The sequence below is a fragment of the Ovis aries genome, chromosome 13 (genome assembly GCF_016772045.2).
Source record: "Ovis aries strain OAR_USU_Benz2616 breed Rambouillet chromosome 13, ARS-UI_Ramb_v3.0, whole genome shotgun sequence".
Lineage (NCBI taxonomy): Eukaryota > Metazoa > Chordata > Mammalia > Artiodactyla > Bovidae > Ovis > Ovis aries.
The window spans coordinates 38179430-38199648 of NC_056066.1; the positions used below are offsets into that span (position 1 = coordinate 38179430).

Here is a 20219-nt window from a genome sequence, read left to right on the forward strand (position 1 = left end):
CTTATATTAGCCTATAGTGAGGCAAAACCATCTAATACAAAACATATTTTATAATAACACAAAATGTATTGAGTATCTCATGTAACTTATTAAATACTGAACTGAAAGTGAAAAGCAAGAGCAGTTGTCTGGGTCAGAATGGTTGTAAGTGTTTTAGTTGTTCACCCATGTGATTAGTGTGGCTGACTGGGACCTGCCTAGCATCACAGGAAACTGGGGCTGTGTATCACTAGCCTGGAAAGAGACCAAAACTCAAGATGTAAAATGTGGTGTATGATTTCTACTGAATGAGTATTGCTTTTATGCCATCGTAAAATCAAAGAATCATAAATCAGCAAGCATAACATAAAGTTATTTTTGTAGACTTGTGTCCTGTGACCTTCCTGAGTCACTTACTACATTTGAGGGTTTTTTGGTAGATTCCTTGGGATTTTTTACAGACTTCTCCAAGTAGGAGCAGTTTATTTCTTCCATTCCAATTCGAAACCTGTTACTTCCTTTTCTTGTCCTCTTATCTGTTTTCTGGGTCATTGATTTCTGCTCTAGTCTTTATTTTCTTCTGCTTGCTGTGGGTTTATATCTTTCATTTTCTGGGTTCTTGGGGGTAGGAGTTTAGATTATTGATTTGAGACTTTTCGCTTCTTCAGTGTATGCATTTAGTGCTTCAGAATCCCTTTGCAGCTCCACTTTTGCTGTGTCCCACAAGTTTTGATTGTTGTATTCTTGTTTTCATTCAGTTTGATACATTTTCTAAAATTTCCTTTGAGAGTTCTTTTTTGTCTTTTGGATTATAAGTGTTGTTTAGTTTCCAGAGATTTTCTCTTTGTCTTTAGTTATTGATTTTATTTTGATTCCATTGTGGTTAAACAATATACTTTGCATTATTTCAGTTTTTAAAAAATTTGATGGTTTGTTTTATGGGCTAGGATATGGTCTGTTTGGCCTGTATGTTCCATGGTCACTTGATTGGGTATTCTGCTGTTAGATAGATTTATAGACTGTTCTATAAATGTCAGCTAGGTCCTGTTAGTTGATGGTGATGTTGAATTCTTATATACCCCTGCTGATTATCTGTATAGTTCTATAAGTTTTTGAGAAAAGATGTTAATGTTTCTTACTCCTAATGGTGAGTTTGTTGCTCTTTTGAATTCTGTCATGTGGGAGCCAGCCCTGGAGGAGTCCTGAGAATTACACAGAGGATGAAGTAAGAGAGCATGTGCTCAGAACTGTGTAGTGGCAGGGATGGCCAGATCTTAGTGGATCAGGGAGGGTTTTGTGAGGAAACTATGCTTCACTTGAAAAAATTAGCTTGGTAGGGGATGGGCATGGGTGGCAGGAGTATTCTTGGCAGAGGGACAGCACTTCTAGTTTCCTGAGGGGAAAATCCCTAATTCATGAATTCTAACCAGCTTTTAAGATACCTGCCAGTAAACCCTTGTCGTTTCATTTCAGGAAACGGGAGCGCCCATCCTCACTGATGACGTTAGCCTGCAGGTGTTCATGGACCATCTGAAGAAGCTGGCTGTCTCCAGTGCTTGTTGAACTAAGGATATAGGCAGGGAGTGGAAGAAAACATTGTCACTTTGTGTTCACAGTTGTTTATAAAGGCTTAACATTCCTCTTACTTGGCCAGTGGATTTTAATAAATAATCAAAGGAAGTGTTAGTAACTCTTTAGATTTTAATTTATTTGTATTCCTTATCTGTGCCCTTTTCTTACTCCATAAAATTATAAGGTCATAAACATTTTGGTATTGGTAGTTTATATGCTTTTTGTATCCTAACTTTTAGAGTCTGTATAAAATCAGAGCTAATGTATTTTGGCAACTTGCTTACATGAAAATCATAATGATCAGAAAGGAAATAAATCTGGATGAAGAAAGCACTGGTTAAAATAATGCTAATACATATTTGATTTCTGAAGTCTCTGTAAGTATTGAGTATGTTTTATGTAAATTCTCCAACAAGTAATTCCTGAACTTAATCTTCATTTACTGTCCAAATATTAACAGATAAGGAAACGTTAAGAAATAATGTGCAGCTGTTGAGGCCAAGTGGTCTGGAGTGGCACTGTCCCTCCCTCACCTGAGATATAGAGAACACATTGGTGGTTACCAGTGGAGGAGGGATGGGGAAGGGTGAAATGGATTAAGGGGGGTCTGTTGTGCTGTGATGGAGGGACACTAGGGGTTGTGGTAGTGAAGTCACTGCAGTGCATACAGCACTTGAATTATAGTGTACATGTGAAACGTTACAAACCAGCGTTACCTCAATTATAAAAATTCTAGCTGTTCTACCCAGTGGAGTTCATTCTTGTTTTGAGGTTATGTCCTCTTTTACATAGGCCCCTAATGGCTAAGATGGTAAACAATCTGCTTGGGCTGCAGGAGACCTGGGTTTGATCCCTGGGTCCAGAAGATCCCCTGGAGGAGGGCATGGCAACCCACTCTGGTATTCTTGCCTGGAGGATCCCATGGACAGAAGAGCCTACAGGGCTACACAGTCCATGAGGTCGCAGAGAGTTGGAGATGACTGAGCAACTAACACACAATTGCTATGACAGCTGTCATCCAGTAATTTCTTTTGTTGGACTCCTGTTAGTTTCCAGGAGTAATAAGGACCTAATCTATAGTACAGGAAACTCTACTCGATACTCTGTAATGACCTATATGGGAAAGAATCTAGAAAAGGGGATCTATGTATATGTAAACAGATTCACTTTGCTCTACACCTGAAACTACACCACTGTAAATCAACTATATAACGATAAAAATAAGCGCCGGGGATTTCCTTGGCAGTCCAGTAATTAAGGCTCTGCTTCCAGTGCAGGGGTCTTGGATTCATCCCTGGTCAGGACACAAGCTAAGGGGTCCAAAAAAAAAAACCCCCAAAACAAGTGCCACCTGAAGCTTTTGTAAGGCATGCCGTTACAATTATGCAAGCTCCAATACTTTGGCCACTTGATGGGAAGAACTGACTCATTGGAAAAGACCCTGATGCTGGGAAAGATTGAAGGCAGGAGAAGGGGACGACAGAGGATGAGATGGTTGGATGGTATCACCGAATGGATGGAGGAGTCTGGGCAAGGTCCAGAAGTTGGTGATGGACAGGGAAGCCTGGCGCGCTGCTGTCCATGGGGTCGCAAAGAGTCAGATACGACTGAGCGACTGAACTGAGCTGAACTCAGAGGTCTGCTTGAGAGAAGCTGTCATAGGCCCTCGTCACGTGGAAGGCAAGGTCGTGGGTTCCAGGCAAAAAGACGGAAGCCCTCGACCCCAGCCCAACACCTGAGTTCTTTCCGGGCGGGACGTCCGTACTACACGCCCCAGGATGCATCGGGGGCCAGCGCCGGAAGCGGCTTCCCAGAGCGGCTCTTCATTGGAGGCGGCGACGGTGACGCGCAGACCGGAAGGCCTGCCTTCAGCCTAGACTCGGAGGAGTGTGGTCTACGCGGCGGTGTCATGCGGCCGGCGCAAGCCCTTAGTTGGTACCGGCGGATGTCAGTAGTTTACGGACTGGGCGCCTGGACCCTGCTGGGCTCCTTGATTTTTTTGAGTCAGAAAAAGAGCAAGCCGCCAGGTACGGCTCTCGGGCATGACCTCCGCAGACGCGCGGCCTTCCGTGGCCTGTGTCCGGGCGGTTAGCGGAAGTGGCTTCGCGGTGCCGCTTCCCCGGGTTTATTCTACGGAGCACTGGGGCGACTGTTTATCGTTATCATGGAACCAGGCAGGAAAGGCCTTTTAGAGCCTTTTCCCCCGACCTTAGTGAGTTATTGAACGAGGCCGTCCCTGTCCTCAGAATTTGAAGAATCTGCGAGGTTCCCAGTGAAATGTCAAAAGACACTAGAAGGTGGTTTAAAGTGGCGATGCTCCTATAGCATCAACCCTCCTCCCGTTCAGCGAGCAAACGATTTCAGGACTTGAACCTGCTGGAGTATTGAAATTTTCCCAATAGATTCCCTACCAAAGAGGAAATCCTCCAGCTTTCAGAAATGGGCTGTAAATCTAGTTTCCTCCAGAGTAGGGGTTGCCTGGGGCTGAAGGCTAGAGTTGGTGGGGAGCGACTGCTAAAAAAATCAGGGTTTGTGTGTGTGTGTGTGTCTGGTATTCTAAACTTTATTTGGTGCTGATTGCACAGATTTGAAAAGACTAAAAACTACGGAATTATATATCTTAAGTGAGTTAAATGTGTATATGAAAAATATATTTCAGTAAAGCTTTTTATGGAAAAACTGTGCTGATGATTTCGTTTGGTGTTGAAAATTACCAGTGGCCTGAAAGTATACATGTCCAGTATTGAGCGTTTTAAAACAATTATCTCTGAGTGGTCATTTGAAAAAAAAAAAAGCACATTTATTTATTGACTTCGGGTGTCTTGGTTGTGGCATGTGGGATCTAGTTCCCTGATTAGGGATTGAAATGGGACCCCTTGCATTAGGAACTCCGAGTCTTAGCGTCTGGACTACCAGGGAAGTCCCCTATAGTGGTCATTTAAAAAAAAATTATTTAAAAAATTACTTTTGACAGACGATGGGTGTCAGGAATCTGATGGGATGGTGTAATTCTTACCTTAGCTTATTTAGTTTTCAAGACTATACTAATAATTCTAATGACTGCTGTATAGTTAGAAGTTAGTGATACTTTAATAAAAAAAGATTAAAAAGTTAATGATGCAGATGTTCCTTTTTTTTTTCTTTTTAAGGTGATAAAGTAGAACAAAAGGATGCCTCAAGAAACGAACTATTTGAGCCCCCAAAAGGCTTTTATGTGGAAACGATTGTCACATATAGAGAAGATTTTGTTCCAGTTACTGCCAGGATCATCAACTATTTGAAATCATGGACTGGTGGCCCTGGACCAAAATCATGATTGACTGCCGAACTCTGAAAACAGAACTTTGGTTCAGCATATACATTTGAGAGATACCTTGATTTCCACTTTCCACTTGTGAAAAGTGAATACATTTAAGTTTGCTGTAAAATAAAATAAAAAATAGGCAATAAATAGCCCTTTGAAGAAAAGTAAATTGCATATTCAGCGGGTGTCCTTCTGTATTCACAGGAGTGAAAGATTGAAGTGAAATATCATATTGAACTTTGTAAACTTGGTTTTCTGAAATTAGTTGATGTAACTTTATACTTCTTTCATATTGCTGTCAAACAGAGCTTTTGTGGTCCCTTTAAGATTAGGTTTGGGAAACCTCCATGTTTAGTTTGGGACTTGGAGCAGCCCTTTGTGTACTATGTGGGTGCTTGATAAGTGTATTATGAATTGGGACATAACTCCTGGATTCAGTAGACTCCATCTGTTCTTTAGTAGCAGCACAGATACCCTCATCCTTTCAGCTGATGTGGATTAAACCCCAACAGTGGCTACTAGTATTCTAGAGATGGGGGTACAAAGTGAGGACATCAGGGTCCCTGCCCTCTAGTGCTTCAGGGTTCTCTCCACTGGTCTCTGTTGGTTGCAAGTGACAAACCCACGCAAATGCACCTAAATCAGAAGGAGATGTATATGAAATACATGTATGGACGTGGAATTCCCTGGCAGTCCAATGGTTAGGACTTGGAACTTTCACTGCTGGGGGTCCGGGTTCTGTTGTTGGTTGGGGAACCGAGATCCTGTCTGCTGTGTGATGCCAAAAATGGAAAAGAAAAGCTCTGTTTAACTTGGAAAAGTATCTCAGATTTTCTTTTCCTTGACGTTTTTGAAGGATTCCTCTAGTTACTCTGTAGTTGTTGTTGTTCAGTCACTCGGTCGTGTTGGACTCTGTGACCCCATGGAGGATGGCATGCCAGTCTTCCCTGTCCTTTACCATCTCCCGGAGCTTTCTCAAACTCATGTCCACTGAGTCAGTAATGCCATCCAGCCATCTCATCCTCTGTCGTCCCCTTCTCCTGCTCCCAATCCCTCCCAGCATCAGAGTCTTTTCCAATGAGTCAACTCTTCACATGAGGTGGCCAGAGTACTGGAGTTTCAGCTTTAGCTTCATTCCTTCCAAAGAGATCCCATGGCTGATCTTCTTCAGAATGGACTGGTTGGATCTCCTTGCAGTCCAAGGGACTCTCAAGAGTCTTCTCCAATACCACAGTTTAAAAGCATAAATTCTTCAGCGCTCAGCTTTCTTCACAGTCCAACTCTCACATCCATACATGACCACTGGAAAACCATAGCCTTGACTAGATGGACCTTTGTTGGCAAAGTAGTGTCTGCTTTTGAATATGCTATCTAGGTTGGTCATAACTTTTCTTCCAAGGAGCAAGCGTTTTTTAATTTCATGGCTGCAATCACCATCTGCAGTGATTATGGAGCCCAAAAAAATAAAGTCTGCCACTGTTCCCACTGTTTCCCCATAGTATTTAACATTCCAGTTTACTATTTTATAGTCTTTTCTGCCCAAATGACTGTTCCTTGTTCTCTACTTGAAACTTTCTCTTGTGGGGGAGGAAAAAGTTTTCCTCATTCTCTTCAGGTCTGAAAAAGTAAGGTGAAGGTGAAGTCGCTCAGTCGTGTCCGACTCTTTGTGACCCCGTGGACTGTAACCTACTAGGCTTCTCCGTCCATGGGATTCTCCAGGCAAGAATACTGGAGTGGATTGCCATTTCCTTCTCCAGGGGATCTTCCTGACCCAGGGATCGAACCTAGGTCTCCTGCATTGGAGGCAGACACTTTAACCTCTGAGCCACCAAGGAAGCAGTGATAGACAAATGAACTGGAGAAAAACATACAAATTTATATAGTTTTCAGCTACCCACTCCAGTACTCTTGCCTGGAGAATTCCTTGGACAGAGGAGGCTGGCGTGCTACAGTCCATGGGGTTGCAAAGAGTCAGATGACTGAGCAACTTACACTTCACTTACATGACATGAGAGTCTTGATAAGGAGATGAAGACCTAAAGAAGCATGCCTGTGGTTTTGTGTGTGTGTGTGTGTGTATGTGTGTTTTTGTCAGGTTTGATGAGACATGAAGAATCATGGAGGAACATGACAGGTTAAAGAATATGAGGTAGGAAGTAAACTGGGGGAAACTGCAAAGCTTGTTGGTTCAGATTCTTCTTGGTGAGCTTTTGTCTTTGGAAATAAGACTTCCCCTTTCCTCCTGGTATAGAGGGGGTATCTCTCACATGAGAGTTTGTGACCTGTTTCAGGAGAGAAGGGTTGGGGTGACACAGGCTGAAACCTGGGACCTTTGACCTGAGTGCTTGCACCTGGACAGATGTTAACTCCAGCAACAGCATTCAAAGAACCTATAAGGGACCACAAATAACAGCACCCATGCACAGTCACAGTGGGGCAGAAAGGAATGTGGATGTGTGCTTAGTAGCCAAGTCATGTCTGACTCTTGGGATCCCATGGACTGTAGCCTGACAGGCTTCTCTGTCCATAGAATTTCCCAGGCAAGTATACTGGAGTTCAGAGAAGGCAATGGCAACCCACTCCAGTACTCTTGCCTGGAAAACCCCATGGATGGAGGAGCCTGGTAGGCTGCAGTCCATGGGGTCTTGAAGAGTCAGACATGACTGAGCGACTTCACTTTCACTTTTCACTTTCATGCACTGGAGAAGGAAGTGGCAACCCACTCCAATGTTCTTGCCTGGAGAATCCCAGGGACAGCAGAGCCTGGTGGGCTGCCATCTATGGGGTCACACAGAGTCAGACACGATTGAAGCGACTTAGCAGTAGCAGCAGCATACTGGAGTTGGTGCCATTTCCTTCTCCAGGGGATTTTCCCTGACCCAGGGATGGAACCCGAGTCTCCTGCATTGGCAGCCGAATTCTTTACCACTGAACCACCTGGGAAGCCCACAATTATGAAAACTAATATACAAAAAGACCATAAACTAGCTGCCATTTCTGAGGTGCTCAGCACAAAAGCAGGGCAGGGCAGACCCGAGTTTTGTTCAGGAATATCAGGAACCCCATTCCTGTGTACCCACCAGCACTATCAGACTGAAGAAGACACACTCAGAGGAGTTTATTTATTTATTTTTTTAATCTGTGACAATGATTGTTAGGGTAATATTTTTACAGTCCTTTGCAGCTTTCCAAGCACTTTTACACAGTGTATTTTATTCAAACCTTCTAATAATCCTGTGAGAGAGGCCAAATAGGATTAGAGAAGGAATTAGAATTACAGAATCATGTATCTCTGCAGGAAACAGGTAGGTCAAATGAGTACTTAAACAGTTCGTTGTTGTTGTACTGCTCAGTTGTGTCCGACTCCGAGATCTCACGGACTGCAGCACACCAGGCTTCCGTCCTTCACCATCTCCCAGAGCTTATTCAAACTCATGTTCGTTGAGTCGGTGATGCCATCCAACCATCTCCTCTGTTGCTCTGTTGCAGGAAAACTCCTGCCTTCAATGTTTCCCAGCATCAGGGTCTTTTCTAAGGAGTTGGCTCCTCGCATCAGGTGGCAAAGTTGAGCTTCAGCATCCGTCCTTCTAACGAATGTTCAGGGTTAATTTCCTTTAGGATTGACCTAAACAGTTAGATGGCTATTTTAGGCAGCAGATCTTCTGTCTGGTTTCTGACGAGCTGCAGAGGCAGGAGGACAAGGGAAAAGGAATTTGGGAGGATCTGGGGTCAGAGGGGTGAGAAAACGGCAGGAGGAACACGGTTAGGATTAGGAATCAGGACAAAGCTGGGATGCAGGGATGACTGGCGGGATGTGAGCAGAAACAGCACCTGTGAGTCTGCCTAGGAGTGGGGGCCGGGAAAAGGGTGGAGTCTGGGCGGGGCTCAGCTCTGGGTGGGCAAGAACGGGGAGTGGCGGGGCCCACCGCGGGGCGGGGCTACATGGAGGGCGGGACCAACCTGCGGTGGGCGAGGCCGGCGGGGCCGCGCCGGGGCGCGTTTCCGGGTGTCCCCGGCAGAGGGCGCCGGCCGCCGCGCCGCCCGCGGAGTCCCCGAGGCCGGAAGCCGCCCGGCGCCGCCCCGCTCGCCGCAGCCGCCGCCATGAAGGCCGTGGTGCAGCGCGTCACCCGGGCCAGCGTCACAGGTCAGTCGGGCGGGGCCGGGAGGAGCCGCCCTGACCCCGCGCCCGGCCGCCCTTGCCAAGGGTTCTCCCGGGCGCCGCCCCCGGGCGATCCCAGCCCCGCGGCCCCGAGCCCCCCCACCGCCCCTCTGTTCCCCGGCCCGCGGCGCTCTGCAAGGGCCGCCGGGTCTCCGCTGAGGGACGCGGAGACCATCGTCTTCAGCGGCGCTTGCTTTTGTTCGGAGCGCGGACGGCCGCGCTCCCGGGTGTCCCCCGGCCCGCCCTTCCGCGGGGTGTTGCTGGACTGCGCGTGGTGGGGGGGGCGTCTCTGGAGCGCGCAGCTCCTCCCCAGCCGCTCCCCTCGGCGTTTGTGCCTTTCTCTACCTCCCCACCCCGCCGGGTTTTCTCCGTGTCCGGGTCTTCCTGGAGCTGGACGCCCCGCGAGGTGCGCGCTCCTGACAGGTGTTCGCCCCCGTGACCCGGGGAGACCCTGCAGCATCAGGAGGTGTTTCTTTCCGCCAGTCTCTCGTGGACCGAGCCACGCAGCCCTGTCTGTCTCTTGGTCACTTGTGGTCTAGTGTGGACATCAGGGGGCCAGATGACTAGTGGGTACAAGGGAATTGTTTCAAAACTCAGACAAGATCATAAAGATGTTAACATTTATTTATTTTTTGGAATGACTAACTACATTGTCTTCTAGTCTTTCCTATTCTTATTGGCAGAATTCTAGTATTGTTTCCCTTCAGGCACTTGTAGATAACCCTACCCTCAAGCCAGTGTATACCAAACGCGTGTTTTTGTGTCCAAGAAACTAGCTTTAAGAACAAAACAGCAAACTCCCCTAAAGAAACCATCAAACTCGGTAAAACCATATATTTAGATCTGAGATTCTACTTTTCAGAACATGATTTCTAAGGTGTTTTGGTAACTGGTTTGCGATATGGTCCTGGAGTAACGGGGGGGATAGTATAACTCTGGGGTTTATTGCCTTTTTTTTTTTTTTTTTTGAGAAGAATTTTGCAGTCTGCTCAATGTGATCGTCATGAGCAGTGAGCAGACTTTGCAGAATAAGTTTTGGTCCTAACCAACAACTCTCCATTGTGCCAATCTGATTAAAAACATGATTCTGTGAGATAAGCTGCATAGTTTGAATGATTTTAGTTTACTATTTAAATTATATGCTTTGGGTTAAAAACAACATAGAAACCATCCTGCATATTAAAAAAAAAAAGAAAAAACAGGGAAGAGTGCTAACTGTGGTTAGGAGTTAATAAGGTGGAGTTCTCTCACAGTGCTGGAGGAGCCTTTGGTTAGCCAGGCCTTCTACTTGAATTACAACAGAGAGATTTTCTGATTCCTTTAGGATGTGACTGGCTCCACTGCCATGTGGCCTTTTGTGAGTGGCATTTTATTTCAAAGGCTCTAAAATGTCACTTCCGATTTTATGAGTGACAGAGTAGAATATTAGGAGTCACATTATGTAGTAGCCTCCTTTATGAACATGGTCGGGCACATTGATGCCTTAGCATGGTTATTGTGATCATCTAATTTTAAAAACTTTAAAATGATGGAACATTTCAGACATATTCATATGTTTACATGGATGGAACAGTACAGTAACCCCCATGTCTATCACTCAGCTTTTTCTTTAATTTTTATTGGAGTATAGTTAATTTACAATGGTGTGTTTCAGGTGCATAGCAAAGTGAATCAGTTACACATATACATACGTACCTCTTTTTTAAATTCGTCACTCAGCTTTATGAGCTGAAATCCAAATAGATTCATAGAATGTTGGAAAGAGATTGGTTGGGTTTGAATGGATTAATTAGGTGCTGAATTCTTCTCAAAGAAGAGGTCTTGTATGGTGCCAACATACATGGCATCAAATAAACTAAATTTATTTTAGCTTACTTATAAAATAAATAAATTTTTATTTATACAAAATAAATTTATATTGACTAAATATCTCAGGTCTTTCCTAGCCCTGTGTTTTTTCCCTTAGAAATCCATTTGTCTATAATAAAACATCCCTAGGGAAGGACATAACTTCTCCAAAAGGAGAGTATCATTTCAAGGCTTTGGTGCATAATTTATTAGGACAGTACCACATTATGAAAATGTTGAAACTCTTCACATAGTGATTTGAAACACTTCAAATAGTGATTGTACTTCTGAGGCTCTATCTAAGAAGTTGATTCTAATTATAGAAAAAGCTTTAAATTATAGAAAAACCAGCAGAGCCCAGAGGTCTCGTAGGGCAGTGACACTTCTCTGTATGATAGTGTCATGGTGGATACATGTCATTATACATTTGTTCAAACCCATAGACTGCACAGCACCAAGAGTGACCCTTGATGTAAACTGTGGACTTTGAATGATGACGTGTCCATGGAGGTTCATTGTTTGGAACAAATGTACCATCTGATGAGGGACGTTGGTGGTGGGGGGACTATCTGGGGGCAGGGAAACCTCTGTACCTTCTGTTCAATTTTGCTATGAACCTAACACTATGCTATACAGGAAAGTCTGTTTAAAAAAAAAGGACTTCAGTGTACAAAGATTTTCACCATGGTGTTATTTATTGAGGTGAGAACTTGAAAGCAAGCCATTTATCTGGCCAAATAGGATGGTTAGTCCGTCCATGGATAGAATGCAGCTGTTAACAACTAAAAGATGTTTAGGAAAAGCTCATAACGTGAAAACATGCCCATGTGCTGTTAAAAGATGAGGCACAAAAATTTATATACAATATTATTCGGTAGTTGAGAACAAATATGGAGTAAAATCTGTGAGTAGAGGAAATCTCTAAAGGAAATCAATCAGTAACATACTAAAGTGCTTTGGGTGTTCTGTGTTTTTTTCTTCTTTCCTGTTTTTTAAAAAAATTTCTGTAATGCATATGGCATTACTTTAATGGTGGACATAGTTCAATAATCATTTTTTCAGTTTTAAAAATATACTCTGGGGAAAATTTTAAAAATATTGATACTGTAGGAAAATAACATGGATTTAATTAAAGAACAAATAGAGCCAAAGTTTTCTAAAGCCATACAAACAGGCAAACAACCCTGAGTGTTTACTGCTTATGTCAGGATAGATGATTTTGGTTTCGTATTTTGAGTCAGTGGTTTGTCACTCATAGTCCATTATAAAAAAAAAGCACAGAAGAAAATATTAAAATGTTTGGTTTTTTAAGCATAAAAATAGGAGACGTTAAGCTGTAAAAAGAGTTTAAGGAATAAGTCGAGGCATGTACTTTCCTGGTTTCTGACTGTCAGATGGTCCCTTGTCAGATGCCTACAGGAATGAGGGGTTTCTCATTCTTTCCTGAGCTTGCAGGATGTGGGACATGGCACAGTATGTGATGCCTTGTCAGGAACATTTGTGGATATTATTATCCAGCAGAAGCAGACAGACAGCAAAAACATGGCAGAGTTGACCCTTCTCTGGATTGGAACACTAGGTCAGTACAGACTAAACTAACCAAACATCAATAATCCAATGAGCTTCAGTAACGAGTTGGCCCTAAAATTGAAAATTATGAAGATAAACATCTGAAATATGGCTTTAGTCTGACCCCTGTAATAATGTTTCTTGCTTAAGTCGTTTGCCGCCATTGATGAAATGGGGGTGTGGTGTACTTGTTGTTTAGTCCCTAAGTCGTATCTGACTCTTGCGACCCTGTAGACTGTAGTCTACCCAGCTTCTCTGTCCATGGGATTTCCCAGGCAAAAACACTGGAGTGGGTTGCCATTTCCTTCTGGGGATCTTCCTAGCCAAGGGGTGGAACCTGCATCTCCTGCATTGGCAGGTGGATGCTTTCCCACTGAGCCACCAGGGAAGCCCAGAGTGTACAGTTGACTCTAAATACACGCAAATATTTGAAATAGAAATCTGTGCACAGAGAATTTTCTTTTTTATGGGTAGGGTGCATCATTCAAAGAGATTTGGAGGTTATTGGCTTATAATGCAACATTTAATAAACTGGGAAATAATAGAAGTTTGCTGACTTGAAGCTTAACTTTTAAGCTGTATTTTTTATGTATATTTCTCTTTTCTGCAGTTAGTAGAGGAATCATTTATTTTCTATGACGTAAATGTTTTTGCACTCTGTATTGTGTTACCCAGTTTGCTGATTTTCAAGAAAAGCAAGTACTTCCTTTCTGAGAACTAACAGAGCTAAGCTGGATTCTCTGGGAGGAGAGCTCCGTTGTTACAGATGGGCAGACTCAGAGAAAATTTCAGGTGTCTTGCTCGTAGTAACGCAAATGAACATGAGGCCTGAAAATCGTGTGCCACAGTTGCTCACTTCACACCTCATTCATTCCAGATGTAAAATCAGAATGGGCAGCTATGATCATCATACTGAGTTAATGTAAGCTCTTGTATGTTTCAGTACCTAGGGCCTTTGCCAGAGAAGTTACAAGTGCAGTGTTTGAGTTTTCCTGTGGATACTCAAACGTGCTTCATGGCACCTGTCTTGTTCTGAATCTCTTTTCCCTTTTGTTGCCTTGCCAGTTGGAGGAGAGCAGATAAGCGCCATTGGACGGGGCATCTGCGTGTTGCTGGGTATTTCCTTGGAAGATACGCAGAAGGAACTGGAGCACATGTAAGAGGCATCTTATCTTGCATTCCACATCACTGCTGTTCTGGTGGGACACGTGCTGGTTGTCCAGCTAGCTGGCTAGTTCTTTATATAATATGTACACACAGATGTATACATGTATGTATATATAGGTACTTCCCTGTTGGTCCAGTGGCTGAGACTTCGTGCTCTCCATGCAGGGGGCCCCAGGTACAATCCCTGGTCAGGGAACTAGATCTCACGTGCTGCAACTGAAGATCTTCCATATGCCAAAAAGAAGATTGAAGATCCTGTGACGTCAGTGGCGGGCTGGAGCACAGCTCAGCCTCTGTCCCTGTGTGCTCTTGCAGCCTCTAGCCGTTCTCCTAATGCAAACACGGAGCCTCTTTTCTTATGAATAGTTTATGTTTCCAGTTTGAGATGCACTGTCTGGGCCCCGTTACACATGTCAGATGTGCTCAGTTGTTCACTGGACACATGAGGATCTACATGACAGTTACCTGCTGTCATGCACGTGTGTGTAGCACAAAGCCTGACTCCAGACTAGAACCTGGGCCGCCTGACCTGGAAGCCGGTGCTCTCTCTTCTGAGGTGGGAGCTTTGTCACTGTTGTTGCCTGACTGGCCTGTCCTCATGTTTCCTCTCCCCAGCACCACCTGGCACACTTTCTTCCGAAGCTTGGATCTGTTTTCTCTCTGCCCTTTGGTGCCCAGAGCAAATGTGCAGCAGCGCCCAGTAGTTCCTTTTGTGTTAGGTTGAAAACTAGACTTGGAACCGAATTCCTGCTAAGGTGTTACTGACTGGCAAGGACCATTCAGTACCACTTCACGAATGTCGGTGTTTCCATAGCTGTCCCTTAGATACACAGGAGGCGGGGGTGGTGTAGTGGCTAAAAGCTGGGGCCTGGGAGCTAGTACGTAACTTGGTGGTTCAGAGAGAGGACTCGACAGAAGGTGGACCTCAGCCATGGAGAAGGGGCCATGGACATGTGCCCTGCAGAGGGTGCCTACAAAAGTGGTGGCGAGTGAGCATTTGTAGAGGCTCTGAACATGTCTTCAGCATCATGCACACAGGTGGGTTCAGAGGGTGAATTGCAGCTTTCATGGAGGTAGTTGTTTGTTATTTGTCTCAAGTCCGACCTTATAAATGTTAGCCAGTCTTCTTCCTTGCTGAGGTGGGTGTCCTTTGTCATTCCCACATAGAGGGAAAGCCGTCTGGCTATAAGGAGCCTGTGACATGGTTGTCAAAATGTCTCTCCCCAGATCTTCCTGCATTTCTGCACTGACCATGAGTTTCCTCCAGGGTATTTGCTGAATTGTTAAAAAGGGTCATCATTTACCCCTGTGTAAAGATTGAATTCTCTAGAAAATAGAACTGAGCTCATGTTTTGATACAGCCCCAGCTTGAAGGAGCAGATAGTGAAGAATGACTCGTCATCTCAGCTCCGGTTCCCACTGGAAGCTGCTGTGAATTAGAGGGGCTGATAAAAGAAAATAAAGGACTGTTATTATCCCATTACTGAAGGGCTCAGATGGTAAAGAGTTTGTCACAATGCGGGAGGCCCAGGTTAGATTCTTGGGTGGGGAAGAACCCCTGGAGAAGGAAATGGCAACCCACTCCAGTATTCTTGCCTGGGAAATCCCGTGGACAGAGGAGCCTGGCAGGCTACAGTCCACGGGGTCCAGAAGAGTCTGACACAACTTAGTGACCAGCACTTTCACTTTTTACTGATGAGGCGCAGGGAGGAAAGGAACTTGCCCAAGGTCATCCGTCCTCTAGGCGATGGAGCCAGCACAGTGTCCCCCGTCTGCAGAGCATCGGTGACATTTTAGGGGCATGGGTATGTCTGGGGTCTTGCGGTTCTCTAGGTAGCTCTCACCCGGCTTTTCCCCCAGGGTCCGGAAGATCTTAAACCTGCGTGTGTTTGAGGATGAAGGTGGGAAACACTGGTCGAAGAGCGTGATGGACAAGCAGTACGAGGTGCTGTGCGTCAGCCAGTTCACCCTGCAGTGTGTCCTCAAGGGGAACAAGCCCGACTTCCACCTGGCCATGCCTGCAGAGCAGGCTGAGTCCTTCTACCAGGGCTTCCTGGAGCAGCTGCGCAAGGCCTACAGGCCGGAGCTCATCAAAGGTAGGTGGGGTCCCCCAGGGAACAGGATGGGGCAGTGTCCCCAGGACATTTTCCAGCAGGGGACCAACAGTCTGCAGATGGAACATTTCCTTTCCAGAAAGTTCGCTGTTTATGTTTATTCTTTATTTTTTTTGTAATTGGGGTATAATTGCTGTATAATGTGTTCGTTTTTGCTTTACAACAGTGAACCAGCTATATGTATACATATGTGGCTTCCCAGGTGGTTCAGTGGGTAGAACCTACCTGCCAGTGCAGGAGACGTAAGAGATGCGGGCTCAATCCCTGGGTGGGGAAGATCCTCTGGAGGAGGAAATGGCAACCTACTCCAGTATTCTTGACTAGAGAATCCCGTGGACAGAGGAGCCTGGTGGGCTACAGTCCATGGGATTGCACAGTCGGGCCTGACTGAAGTGACTTAGCACACACACATACATGTATCCCCTCCCTCTTGGACCTCCCTCCCACCCTACTCCATCCCACCCATCTAGGTTGTCACAGAGCCCTGAGCTGAGCTCCCTTGTGCTGTGTAATAGTTTATTATTTTGTTGAAACTACACTGGAGCCGCTACCGCTGCCACTGCAATGTGTGTCCTCTGAAGGCCACGTGGTGCCGCTTACCCTTCTCCGTGCTTCTCTCCACGTTTGAGGTGTGTCGTGGCGCAGCAGCGCACGGGAGGCGGGGCGCTTTGTTTTGGTTGTTCAGCCTGCCTGATGAGAGGAATGCAACTGCCGGCCGCAGAGGGGAGTTGCATGTTCTCTTAAATTTCTAGGGGCCATACTAAAAACAGGAAAAAGAAACAAGCGAAACTAGTGCGCAGGACAGCCCCGGGGTTCTGATTTGACCCTGCAGTCAGTGTAGAGAGTTCCTGATGAGCTCTCCCTTTCCTGCCTTTTACTGAAGCTTTCCTGCTCACGGCGCACCTCTATCCAGGCCCACCCGTTTCCAGCACCCACTGGCCGCGTGTGGCTCTCTGCTGGCGTGTGAACAATGTAGACTCAACTGCTGGTTGTGGGAGATGCCAGCCAAGCTTCATCGACCAAGAGGGAGCCTAGAAAATGCCCGAGAAGAGTGGGCCTGGTCTGTAGAGAACTGTGAACCCAACTGATGAATTTTCTTCTGAGGGCCACTCGCCTCTAGTCTGTTTTCATGTTTCAGGGGACGAGTTGCATGTAGCCCATCCTAGTGTGCCTTTTGCTTCAGCTACTGGGAAAGCGTATTTAGCCTCCTTTGGTGATGACCCTCAGGGTGGGACCGTAGGATGACCACTTCTGTGTCTGATCAACCACAGCTGTGTCTGCTGCTGCTGTCAGCCTCCTGTAGACATTCAGCTGTTGTCACCAGTTAATTCTGTAGTTTTTCCTATTCTTTAACTTTCTCTCTCTGGGTTAAACAAACCCAGGTCCCTTTGTTATTGGGCCTGTTTTCAACCATAAGTGATAAACGTCACGACCTGACTCTGGAGTTTTGTAGCAGAACCCCACCTCAAGGGCCGTCAGCTCCTCAGATCGGTTGTGTTCAGAGGAGTTTTGTCCCAGCTCCTCACTGGTATTTCTTTTAATTTAAATTTTCCTCTTATGTGAAGTGTCCATTTACCAAAAGGACAGATGGGTTCCATGTGATCAGGACCCTCCCACTTTAAGTCAAGTCCTGCCCTTTACTTGGGTCCTGGTAGAGAAGGATACACGTACCTCGTCTGGGAACATCCCAGTTTAGAATTCCATGGACAAGTCTGGTTGTGGACGTCCACTGGGGTCCTCTGTCTGACATGGCTTTGCTACAAACAAAGTTCTTCCCCCACTTAGCAGTTCAGTGCTTTGAATAATGATGTTTCTTTGCTGAGCCAGGGATTAACTGCTGCCAGCATTGTGTCATCTGCCTGCCGTGTAGAATCATCCCATTTCTGAGTAACCTCAGATGTGTTTGAGGCTGCACCAAGTTCCTTAGAAGGATGAGCACCAGGAATATCACAGAAGCACGGGAGAGAGCCCTTTCTGTGGGCCATGAGTGATGGTTGTCAGGGAACGCGTGGGTGAAAACAAGGCCACTTTCATCTAAGCCCTTCATCACGAGTGTTCCATGTACCGTTAAGTGCTTTGTGTTCCTGAAAACAGCTCTTACTTTTTGAAAAGATGTGTATTTTGTCCAGGTCATTATGTGAAGTGCCTGAAGCAGTGTACTGTAAACACTATAATTTTATAATGGATCAGAATTTAAGCTTATGGGATATGATGCATCAGATCATTTTGATGAAAAGCCAACATGGATGATGCCAGGGGTTTTAATCAGAATTTATTTTCAGCTCCTTTGGGCTTTCAGAGGCCCTACAGTTATCTCCCATGCCTCGCTTGCTCTTCTGTAGTGGAACAAAGTGGAGGGAATGTTTTACATGCTCACTGTTGTTGGGTTAATTTTGAGATTCTGGCTTTCACCTTCAACGTGGAAAGTCCTCTGTGAGCTGAAGGAACATGAACTGCTGAATACATTTTCTTTCTTGAAAGATTTTCAGGGTCTCTTCAGTGACTTTAAGACAATGTAGTTTAATTTGAAAATTAAAAAATTTAACCCTGATGCCAAGAAATGAAAAAGAAATGACCAGTTCTTTTGAGATGTAATTGACCTGTAACACTGTTAGGTTTAGTGACTTGACGTATGTATGTGCTGTGAAATGACCACAAGTTGACATCCATCCCCTCCCAGGTTGCATGTCTGCATCCCTAAGAGCTAAGTGCCCAAAACACACCAGTTTCTTCTAAGTTGCCTAATACCCTTTCCCCACGTAAGATACCCTGCCCTTCTAACCCTCCTGGCTTCATGTGGCATGGTCTCAGGTCCCCAGTACATCAGGAAACACGATGCTTTTGCCCCTCGCTCCTTCACTCTTTGTTCTCAAGATGCGTGTACGGCTCTCATTTCCTGTGCCTTGACGGTTTGGATGTGTCCTCCTCCTCCCTGTTTTTGTGCCAGTTGGAAGCTGCTGCTGCCTCTGATCCTGGGAAAGATCTTTCAGAGCCTAGCTCAGGCCTCTCTTTAAGTGCTGTGTTTGGTACCAGTGTTTCATCTTTAGCTTTTAGGTGTGATTGTGCTGTCATTCTGTTTTAAGCTAATGAATCAATGGACTTGTTTACAATGTGATATTTTCTACTAAATCCAGTATTTTCAAGTTAGAAACAAACAAAAAAAGACTATCTTCATCACGATTTTGTAGGTCAGGAATCTTGGAAGGGCTTGGCTGGGCAGTTGTCCCAGACCCAGATCAGCCTGAGGGGTTTCTTGGCTCAGATGATAAAGAATCGTCCTGCAGTGCAGGAGACCTGGGTTCGATCCCTGAGTTGGGAAGAGTCCCTGGAGGAGGGCCTGACAACCTACTCCAATATTCTTGCCTGGAGAATCCCATGCGGTGGGCTGCAGTCCATGGGGTCACAAAGATTTGGACATGACTGGGCAGCTAACACAGGGGCTGCCCTGCCTTCATGGTGGAAACCCGTGGCGGGGTCTACGCTGCCAGGTGGCGGCCACGGTGCGGGCTGGGGCTGGGGCTGGGGATCTGCTTCTGGGACAGCCTCTGTTCATCTTGTTTCTGTGCCCCGCCTCATCTGATTCCCCTGGGCTCCCACGTTGCTTGGCTTCTCCCAGCCTAGCCGTGGTGCCTGGCTTCCCCGACCAGAAGGGGATGCTTCAGGGAGCAGGAAGTGGAAGCGCCAGCCCCACAGACAGGCCTGGAAAGTGGCCTGTGTCATGCCCCACGTGCTGTTGGTCAGGGCAGTTACTCAGCCACCCAGATTCTGGGGGAAGAGTGGAGACCCGCCTGCGGTGGAAGAAACGTCAGAGTCTGTGACTATCTTTCATCCTCCGCAGTTCACACCTCTGCTGTTCTCAGAGGGTTTTTCTCACCCTCTGCCTTCCCTTCAAATACTTGCTTTGGGGGAGAAACCCAGTGCACAAATCCTTAGTCCTCCCCTCTCTTGCAGAACGAGCCTGAGGCTGAGGGCGCTTCATGGACACCCCCAACCTGAGTGGGCTTCGCTGGATGCTGAGTTCTCATGTGGTGCCCTGCAGCCCCACCCCACCTCCTACCCAGGAGCCTCCATCCTTCAGCTGAACGCTAAAAGTACCGCGTAGCGGGTGTCCTTAACCATTCTCAGAGTTGAGTTCTGAGCATGTGTTGCTTTTATAATTAGGAAACAAAAATAAATGTGATACCAGAATGGAACAGTTGAAAAGAGGGATCTCTACTCTCCAGCATCTTGTTCCCACTCTTAGCCGTTTTGTGCTCAGTCCAGGAAAGCGCTTACCTGTCAGCTTTGTTCAGCAAATCAGAAGCCTTCACGGGATTAAAAAGAGCTACGTATGTATTCCCTGCAGGTCTGATCCGTGGTGGGTGGCAGAGAGCTAGAGGAATGTGGAAGGTTGTTTAAAGAGTGCAGGAGACTTCTGACTGCCCTCCACCCCCTCATCCCGACCCATATTCCCTCTGGGCATTTCCCAGCCCTGACAAGTTCATCTTGCAGAGAAAGTGCCCAACGA

At 45.9% G+C, this 20219-nt stretch overlaps 2 protein-coding genes and 1 long non-coding RNA gene across 14 annotated transcripts in view; 2 read left to right on the forward strand and 1 right to left on the reverse strand.

Annotated features, from left to right (window-relative positions):
* The window catches only part of SEC23B (SEC23 homolog B, COPII coat complex component), a 36839-nt gene extending 31815 nt beyond the window's left edge, over nt 1-5024 (forward strand). For 4 of the 5 annotated variants that reach the window (XM_015099656.4, XM_015099658.4, XM_060397487.1 and 1 more), the window contains exons 20-21: nt 1453-3578; nt 4701-5024. In XM_015099656.4, coding sequence (XP_014955142.1) covers nt 1453-1542 — 90 coding nt within the window. In that variant the 3' untranslated portion in view covers nt 1543-3578; nt 4701-5024. Of the gene's footprint in view, nt 1-1452 lie in introns of all 5 variants that reach the window. The other variant, XM_015099655.4, reaches the window with a different exon arrangement.
* A 2944-nt stretch (nt 5025-7968) lies between these two features.
* Nucleotides 7969-9276, reverse strand: LOC121816329 (uncharacterized). The gene is made up of 2 exons (XR_009596067.1): nt 8816-9276; nt 7969-8536 (listed from the first exon to the last, which is right to left on the reverse strand). It is a non-coding gene; the product is annotated as an uncharacterized LOC121816329 (long non-coding RNA).
* Nucleotides 8930-20219, forward strand: part of DTD1 (D-aminoacyl-tRNA deacylase 1) — a 280245-nt gene continuing 268955 nt past the window's right edge. For all 8 annotated transcript variants that reach the window (XR_009596061.1, XR_009596059.1, XR_009596062.1 and 5 more), the window contains exons 1-3: nt 8930-8999; nt 13497-13587; nt 15459-15694. Coding sequence is in view for 1 of the 8 variants with exons in the window: in XM_015099659.3 (XP_014955145.2) it covers nt 8957-8999; nt 13497-13587; nt 15459-15694 (370 nt within the window). In the remaining 7 variants the exon portion in view is untranslated. The remainder of the gene's footprint in view (nt 9000-13496; nt 13588-15458; nt 15695-20219) is intronic.